The sequence below is a fragment of the Hydra vulgaris genome, chromosome 11 (genome assembly GCF_038396675.1).
Source record: "Hydra vulgaris chromosome 11, alternate assembly HydraT2T_AEP".
NCBI lineage: Eukaryota > Metazoa > Cnidaria > Hydrozoa > Anthoathecata > Hydridae > Hydra > Hydra vulgaris.
In genome coordinates this window covers 32,455,232-32,465,000 of record NC_088930.1, presented here as the reverse complement: position 1 = coordinate 32,465,000, position 9,769 = coordinate 32,455,232, and the positions used below count along the sequence as shown (strand labels likewise).

The 9,769-nt window shown below is 29.0% G+C and overlaps 1 protein-coding gene across 1 annotated transcript in view; it reads right to left on the bottom strand.

The window, feature by feature from the left end:
- The window catches only part of LOC101235249 (syndetin), a 66,661-nt gene that overhangs the window by 48,617 nt on the left and 8,275 nt on the right, over window positions 1–9,769 (bottom strand). The window contains exons 6-9 of the mRNA XM_065810791.1: window positions 6,064–6,135; window positions 1,357–1,410; window positions 795–865; window positions 384–537 (exon numbers count right to left, since the gene is read on the bottom strand). Coding sequence (XP_065666863.1) covers window positions 384–537; window positions 795–865; window positions 1,357–1,410; window positions 6,064–6,135 — 351 coding nt within the window. The remainder of the gene's footprint in view (window positions 1–383; window positions 538–794; window positions 866–1,356; window positions 1,411–6,063; window positions 6,136–9,769) is intronic.

Below are 9,769 nucleotides of genomic sequence, written 5' to 3'. Positions count from 1 at the left end.
TCAACCATATTGGGGTCAGCAGTTAGGTCGGCATTGCCAAATGTCGACCCTAATTCCAAGGGTTGATTAATAGATGATGTTAACAACAGACATTTGGTTGATATAAAATCTAAAAGACATAAAAAGATATAAACCTGGTATAAAAAAATATGATTTAAGTGACTAATTGATTGAAAAGTGATTAGTTGATCCCATGAAAAAAGTTTATCTAACACTGAAAAAAGTTAACTTTGTACTATGAAGAAAAAGATTTGTTGATGCATCAAATTTGCTGTTTTTTATATCTTGACACATAAAGAAAAAAAATTTAAACATTACCTAACGCAATTGTATTATAAATATTTACATAGCATACTTTTATTACAATAAGTTACGCTTAATACCTGCAAGAGTTCCTTAAGACGCATATCTGTCTGCTGCAATGTTTTTATAAACCTGAGCGATTCAAGAACTTTTTCAAGATATAATTTTTTGCGGTTTTTTGCAAGAATTCCTAAGCTACCAACTACAATTTCTTGTTTTGCTTGTTCAAGACGCCTGTAAATTATTTTAAAAAAATTTTACATATCTGAAAACTTTGTTCAAGATGCTTGTAAATTTTAGGCCTTTTATTTCAGTAAATTGTCTGTAAAAAGTGCACAAAAAACTTAAAAAAATTTTAATTTATATTCCATATAAACTAATTTAAAAACTATAGTGCTTCACTATATAAAACAAACAGGTGTTGGATCAGCCAATGAAAAATTGAGTTCACCATTGAGTTATTAAATTAATATTTCAAATAAAATCCATACACTCTTCCTTTGGTACTTATCACAGTAGCTCTCTTTAAATTAGCTTCCAAATCCATGACTCTATCAAGCTCCTAAAATAAAACAATAATAATAAACTTTTAATCCAGGTCAATAAAATACTTTCAAATAAATCAAGTACTATAATAGCTTGCTACACAAAATTCTATTTTTTTCGTATCAAGCTGTTTATTAAGTATTGTGCATAAACATTTCTAAAATACTTTGTTCTACTTTTGTAAAATGAAGAAATAACTTGATTTTTCTAATTTTTTTTCTTCACAATACTAACATGATACATACAAATTATAAACAGTTTAAATGTAATAATGTAGCAGTATGAATACAAACTCCAAGTTCAAACTTTGTCTACAACTCACTTAAATTTAAATTGCCTTTAATTTACATACTCAATTTTTAATTCACATCTTCAATCTTTATATTACATACTCAATTTTTAATTTACATATTCAATCTTTAACTTTAATACTCAGTCTTGGTAAATATAATTTATAATAACTCAAAATCCTAAAATTTTTGCAAAATTAATTTAAAAAATTCTCACGCGAACATATGCTGTTTGTTTTTCAAGAATCTTTTTCGACATTTCCTTTGAAACCTGAATAATAAAAACATCACTTTTATTACTCATATAACTGAATAAAAATCTTTGTGTGAATATAGATATAAAATAACTCGAATAAAAATAAAATAAAATTTTGTGTGATATAAAATAACAATCCACAAATAACCTAGTCAAATTACTACTTTAAAAATACATCATTTAAGAAAATAAAATTATCCATAGTTTGGAATTTTTGTTTTTTAATAAAAAAAAAACTGTATAATTTCTGTATTTTTCTGACTTGTCAGAGCTGGGATAGGTTATAGGATGTTTTAGTTCTAAACAAAGTTTTTATTTAGCAGAAAAACAACTTAATTGAGAAACCATTAAACACCTCATGTCAGCTATCTCTGGTTAGAACCCAGAACAAAATAGTTTAAAATATTTTTTTCTGCTTGATTTTCCTAATGATTCTAATTATTTAATATTTAATATATCTTTAAAACCTTTTACACTGTTTTTTAACAAAGTACTATAAAACTCCAATTGTATACTGTAAAAATAATTTCTATCAGTCTCCTTTTGCTAGCTTATGCTTGCATCGAATTCTCAGCAGCTTACCACCATGATTGATCATTTTAGACCATGCTTAAGATAATCTCTAAATACATTTAATGCAATGGACAAAGATTCAACTACATACTGCTTGAGATCAATTAGATAGACTTTAAGATATAACTTTATCAGCAATATAAATATATGGAAGCAAAAAGTTTTTATATAATCTCACTTCAATTTATTTATATGGTGAGGTAATATATTAGGGTAATGTTTATGGTAATGTATTTATATAGAAAGGCTAGTTAAAGAAACATTAAAAATTATTGTACCCGCATGTTTAGCTGATTTCTATGTTGCTATAAAAATTGAAGCAGCTGCTTTATAAGACATCAAATCTAAACTGCCAATCCAACCATATCTGTGTTTAATTGTTTTAACACTGACATGCACCTAAATACCTTTTTGTATGTTTTATTTGCTTGTTTAAAAAAAAAATGAGCAACTTTTTAATCTGTTTTCTTTTTTTTAATAATAACTGTTTTTTAATAATAACAGTTTTTTAATAATAACTGTTTTTTTATATTAAGGAAAATTTTCAAATAACTTTTAAACAATTAGTTCTTTTTCGGAAACTGTTTGCATGCATCAAAAACACATTTTATTAAGGCAATTATTAAGGAAATATTGAGGCAAATATTTCAATAAAAAGTCCGAAAACCAAAAATGTAATTTGATTGGTGTTTTCGAATTTTTAATCCGAAAAGTAATCTGTATTAATAATCTGATCCATTTTTGTGGATTTTAAAATTTTAAATTCCATAAATAATCTGGAATAATTGTCTTGAAATATCCGATCTGGCAAACTTAATCCGATTCGTTTATTTTTTTTTTTATTCACTTTTTTTTTCTATTCAGATTTTTTTTTTTTTTTTTTAGATTATTCACCTCCCCAAGGCTTGAGGGGGGCCACTACAGTCGAGGAGGCTACTCATTATTTATTTATTTTTTTTTTTTTTTAGTTGTTTTTGTGGTGCAACCTTCTCTCAACTCTTTAACTCCGAAACACGAACCTTGCCGAGCAAGGCCGCTGCACGGAAAAACTAAGTTGAGCGCGGTACTTCCAGGGACGTGGTGGGAGTCGAACTCTGAACCTCTCGCTTACAAAGCGAGCGCTCTTACCACTACACCACTACCGCATATATTAGATGCCTAAGCTATCTAATATTTGGGAGTGTAAATGTAAGGCCTGTGGCAGAATATACTTAATCAATGAAAACACCACAAGTCCTTTAAGGAACCATTTGAAAAGAGTTCACTTGAATTTATATAAATAGAAAAGAAAGACAAGCAAAAATCAACAATACCAGACATTTTTGATGAGCTTGTCTCTGAAGACTCAGATTTTGAACAAACACAAGAAAGAGGAAAAAAGAGATGTCCACAGACACAAAAAGATACACCAGCATCGCCACAGCCTCGACCAAGTGGAACTTGTGAGACTTCCAACACACAGATACGACAAGGTAGAAAACAGGCTACCAAACCAGAATGGGAAGTCACTGACATCAATCAAATAAGAACTGTTGTTGACATTACTAAATGGGTGATTGAGGACAGTCGACCATTTTCTATTGTAGAAACTGACGCATTCACCCAGATGATGAAAACTGCAACCAACGGTCAATTCAGAGCCATTATAGCAAAGAATATATCTACAAACTACATTCCTCTCCTTTTTAAATTCATCAAGGAACAAGTAAAAAACATTTTTAATACAGACAAGGCAAATCTTGATGGAGTGGCCTTTACATCCGGCGTGTGGACCACTGATCACACCAATTTGTTTTTCATGAGCCTTACACTCCACTATATAGATTCAAAGTTCCAATTAAAGCGCTTCTTGGTGGAAATGTCCTACTTCCCTGAACAACATACTGGCGACAATATTGCCAAGAAGCTCAATGAATTTATCAACAAACTTGAACTTGATTTTGGAGTCAACACCTGGATAACAGTCGACAGTGCAGCTAATGTCCAAGCAGGTGTTAGGAAATCAATTGGCGTTTAAAGTGCAATTTAGTGTGTCGACCACCGTTTAAATCTTAAATAACTCCAAAATGAAGTTAGTGCAGAGATGCCCCACAAGATGGAACTCTGATCTCCATCATATGGAGTCTGTGGTGGATCTTTTTCCGGCAATGCATTCTTTAAAGAATGCATTGCCGGAAGAAGATCCACCACAGAAAATGAAGTAGAATCTATTCAATCTGTCATCCCGCTTCTGAGAGTTTTCTCAGAATTCTCTGAGAAATGTAGCAGCAAAAGGAATGTTAGCATCTGTTCCATTATTAATTGCCTATACAACATCAGAGGAAGATTAGCAAGGGAGATAATCAAGCCAAAAACCGAGGTGTCATCAGAGCTTGCTAACTACTTCAATAAAGATCTAAACAAAAGATTCAAAGGTGAGGCTGATGAATATTGAATTCTCTATTGCTCATTTTTTAGATCCTAACAGCAAAAGCATGTGCTTTGTGGAGGAGGGGGAAAAATTTGAAGTAGTCAAAACTGCAGTAAAGAAAGCTATGGAAGAACTGTCAAAAAAAGAAATTTTGGCCAAAGCACTCCTTCCCCTTCAATGTTGGATGATGAACATGATGACAATTTTGATTTCACTGAACAACTGAAGAAGAAAGTGTTTGGTGCAGGTTACATTATTCCTGGAGGTGAAACAAGCACAGAGAAAGCCATTTCAGCTGAAATTGAGAGGTATTTGAATTCAAAACCAGTTCCAGCAAATACAAATGTACTGGAATTCTGGAAACAAAACCAGAATGTTTACCCAATAATGTCAAGGCTGGCCAGAAAAAAACCTCTGTATACCCGCTGCATTATAAACATCTGAAAGAGTTTTCTCAACAGCAGGGAATATATACAGCTCTAGAAGAACCAATCTTTCTATCTTAAAGGTTGAGTATATATGAAAAAAAACATTAAGCAACTCAGCAAAATTCAAGACATTGTGTGGCCAGGAAATGAATTTGGAAAATGATTAACTTTCAGTGTGATTTTGACTTTTTTTTTATTTCTAAACATGGAAATCATTTCATTTCATTGTATATTTGAATATTATAAATAAATAAAAATGAATCTTATTTCAAAAGCATTTTTTATTCTTAATCCGTATAAATCCGTAAAAATCTGATCCGAAAGTATTGAATCGGATTGCAGTTCCAAAAAATAATCTGAAAAAATTTTAACGAATATTTTTCCGATAAATCATTTTCGGATCAAATCAATCCGTAAGTAATTTGAACTGTTCAGAATAGATAGTTCGGTGCACAATCCAACAATCCGATAAACAGTAACGGATCGGCGGTCTCTAATTATCAGTACATCACTGACATGCAGTGGTATCGCGAATTTGACAGTACAACAGCGGCCCTTCAGTTATGTTACAGGCATCTTTGGTATTTAACTCAACAGTTAGTTGTATTCATCTTGTTTTATGAATCTATTCCTGCAATTGAACGTTCTGCAGCAGCTTTGAAATTGTTTTCAAAGATGAACGACTATAACTATGTTAAAAAAGTAGTTTTTAGAAGCGGTTAATGACTGCACTGAACAAGGAGTCAAGCTGATCTAAGACCTTAAAAAAAATCAAAGATCCAAAGCAGTTACAATACGCACTTCATCATAACTCAATTATTGCAAATGGGTGTCTCTCATTGGAAAAACGGAGAACTTAAATAACATTTAGTTCTTTTTAACATTGTTTTAAGCAATTTTTTACATTTGTAACATATTATTTCTGCCCTAAACAATCCCTAAATATTTTTCTTTCAGTCCAGTTTTTTTACCTGTAATACTTTACTTAATGGAAAATAACATGCTAAAAGTTCTCGAATGAATTTTGAAAAAACTGACAGTGAAATCTTGAAAAATAGGCGCAAAAACTACAATTTACTCAAATTTAAATGTTTGATTGTCCTAAAATTTTACAGTAATTATTTTTTCATTATTATGCACCTCACATAAAAAGTTTAACTCAAAATTACAAAAAAAAAGTGGAAACGGGACACCCTAAGCTATGCTGTATAAATATTTCTGACTATTAAACATATATATTTAAAAAAAGGAACAAACTGCTTGAAGTTGACGCCGAAGAGTATTTCTGTAACTGTCAAGATCTTTTTCAATAAGAACTTCAGGTAGTTTCTAAAAATGATAAACATACACCTATAAATTAAAATATATATATATATATTTATTATATATATATATATATATATATATATATATATATATATATATATATATATATATATATATATATTTATTTTAGATTAATTAGGAAATTAAGATTTGCAGAAAACTTTTATTTTCTACTGTATTTTTTTTGGTTATTATTAGTATAAATTAATTGGTTAAACATAAATGTAAAAATTTTAATTAAAAACTAATACTTTATACACTTTTCTTCCTGCATTTTTCTTTTAAAAAATCAAATTTTCTTTCTTAACATAGGATTAAACTTAGAGTTGAAATTAAATTAGAAATAAATCAACAATGAGCAAAGCAACTAAAAGTCCAATCAGGGACTATTTTGATATTGATGAAAAGAATCGCTCAAAAGCAATTTGTAAATTTTTCAAAATGAAAATATCTAAAATAATTTTAAATAATTATTTAAAATTAAAAATTTAAAATTAAAATTCAAATTAAATCCAATTTAAAAGAGAATATGAAAACAAAACATATAAAAGTTTTCTAAAAAATAGAAGATCTATAATGTTTCAAAAAAATTAACGCAGAGAAAAAAAACTATGTTATTGGATCTATTTCAACCAGTAAAGAGAATGATAATAGCAAAGAATCTGTTAGCAATAGTGTTACAGTTACTCTAGATCAAAAACATCAATCTAAGCTTGAGGAAATAATTAATAAGCATAGGAAATGGACTTCAAGTGAACTAAGAGCTCAAAAAATAACTATGCTTATCGGAGAAATGATGTGTAGTCACCCATATTCTTTAGTTACAGATCGAGGATTTAACAAACTAATTACGCATCTTGAAGCAAGGTATACCATACCCTCTAGAAAATATATGACTAAAACAGTTGTTCCTTTAATTTATGAAAAAATGAAAATACAAATTATGAATGATGTAGCAAAAGCAGTTTCACCACTGACAAATGGACTACACATCACAATGTTCTAAGCTTTTATTCATTAACAGCACACTGGATAAACTCAGAGTTTAATTCTATGCTGTGCTACAGCTTTAAAAAATAACAGGCTCTCATACAGGTGTAAAGATATCAAAGTTTCTAAAAGACTCTTTAAATGAATGGAAAATACCAACTAACAAAATGTACTTTGTCCTCTCTGACAATGATGCTAATATGAAATTAACCATAAAAGAAGCTGGTTTAGAATAAAATTCTTTGAGTTGTGTAATCCACACTCTTCAGCTTTGTATAACCGATAAGCTTTTCAAACAGCAAAAAATTGTAAATGATCCTATAGCTAGGTCTAAAAAAATTGTCACACACTTTCATCATTCGTCGTCTTCCATGGACATGCTACATGAATTCAACAACAGCTAAAGTTACCCTAACATTCACTTATAAAAGATGTAGTAACAAGATGGAACTCAGAATTTTACATGCTAGAAATGCTTGTTGAACAAAAAGCCTCACTAACATTATTTTTATTAGAAATCAAAAGTGTAATGCCTCTAATCTTAATGAAGACATTAGCTAAGATGCTTATCATAGTTTTAAAGCATTTTGAGGCGGCTACACTAGAGTGAAAATAGGGCATCAGTGTCTCAAATTATTCCATTTATAGTTTCAATGGAAGCGTACCTAGCCTATGCTTCAGAAAATGCAGGTGAAATAAAAACTATAATAGAAGAGTTAAAAAAATATTTTATCTCAAGGTTTTCCAGCTATAAATATAATAAAAACTTGAACATGTCTACAGTTTTAGATCCAAGATTCAAAGTTAGTTATGTCATATCAGTTGAGGAGAAAGACATTATAAAATCAATTATTCAAGAGCAATACATGAACCTAAATAAAACTGATATTACAGATTGTCTTCTAACTATCAACAACTTAACTCAATCAGATAGTGAAACTAACACTTCATCTAAATCAACCCAAGAACCTAGCTCTCCACTCAAAAAATTAAAAATGGCAGAAAACATATACAATTTTTATCAAGTTTCTAAAGCATTTAATGATACTGAATTAACAAAATCACGAAAGTAAAGAACTGTAAAAAACTTTTAACAGAGGTACAAATTTATTTAGAGAAAAAGGAAAAAATGTAAGTTAAAATGATTTTTTTAAATAAGAACTTTGATAACTTTTTGTTCTTATCTAATTTATATTAAATTATTATAGATAAAACTAAATTCTAAATTAATATAAACTATTATATAAATTATAGTTTTAAAAATAAAATAATATTACTAATATTTATTAAAATTTAACAACTTTTAATAATAAAAATTGGTACTTTACATTATAGTTTAGTTTTCATATTTTTTATTTACTTACTTTTTTTTTAGAACTGATGAAATAAACTTTTACTTATTACTGCCTAATTTGCATCAAAAAGATTGTCCTTATAAATGGTGGGGAAATTACAAAAATACATGTATAAAGAAACACTCTAGTAGCAATAATATTTTAGACCTCACATACCTTGCCAAAAACTATTAACCTTCTTCTGTGTTCAACGAAATATTGTTTAGTACTGGGGGAAATATTTATGAATCAACATGGTTCCTACTAACTGCAGAACATGTAGAACATCTAGCTTTTGTGCATGCGAATTAAAATTTTTTTGGCGAAATGGAAGCAAAAATTAGATTCACAGTTTTATATATAATATTTTATTACTTTTCATAACATTATAAAAATTTATAGTTATTTTTAACATGACGCAAGTTGTTCTATTATGTTTTAAACATGTTATACTTTATGTTTATATTTTTTAAATGTGCATTTCTTGATTTTAAACTTCTTTGTAGAGTTTCGGATCCATAAGTTATATAATTAATGTACTAAATTATAAGAAAACACTAATAAAGTAGGGAAACCTGTTAAAAGCAGTTCAAAAATATTCAGTGTTTGCATATATGCCTATATAATAACTTATTATTAATAAGTTAAGCTTATACAGTGCATTTAAGTTCATGGCATAATTCTATGTTTGAATATAATATAGAAACACAGAAATAAAAATAAAATTTAAATAGTTTTCATATCAATCGGCATTGGCCAATGGTTATCAAGGTCGATGCTGATGCCAATGCATTGGTGCACCCCTATAATATACAGAAAACTTTTACAACTTGTTTGAAAACCATTTGCTAACACTTCTGTTCTTCTCTTGCCACTTTTCTAAGTGATAATCTTTTCGCAAACTAAGCCATTAAAGCCTCTTTGTGCACAGATTATCTTTTGTAGCCTTTCAATAAAGAAACAACATTTCTAATCTTTCAAACCATTTGTCACAATGCAGTATTTAAACTTAAAAAAATTGTATACAAAGCAAAAAACACACCCTTTTGAGGGCAAATTTATAAGCTATTTACAATTATAATTATCAATACTTTTTCCAATAAAAAAAGATTAAACCTGAATCGATGTTCTTTTTGATATTGTTTTGTTATTGATAGTCCATTTCTGATTTAAAGCATTAATAAATTTCAAATAAATTTACTGTCAAGATATTTCAATTGACATGGGGACAGAAACCATCCCCATTTCTACCCTATCCCCACAAAGTAAACAACCTGGGTTGAAATTTGACCAGGGCCAGATTTGATAAAAAA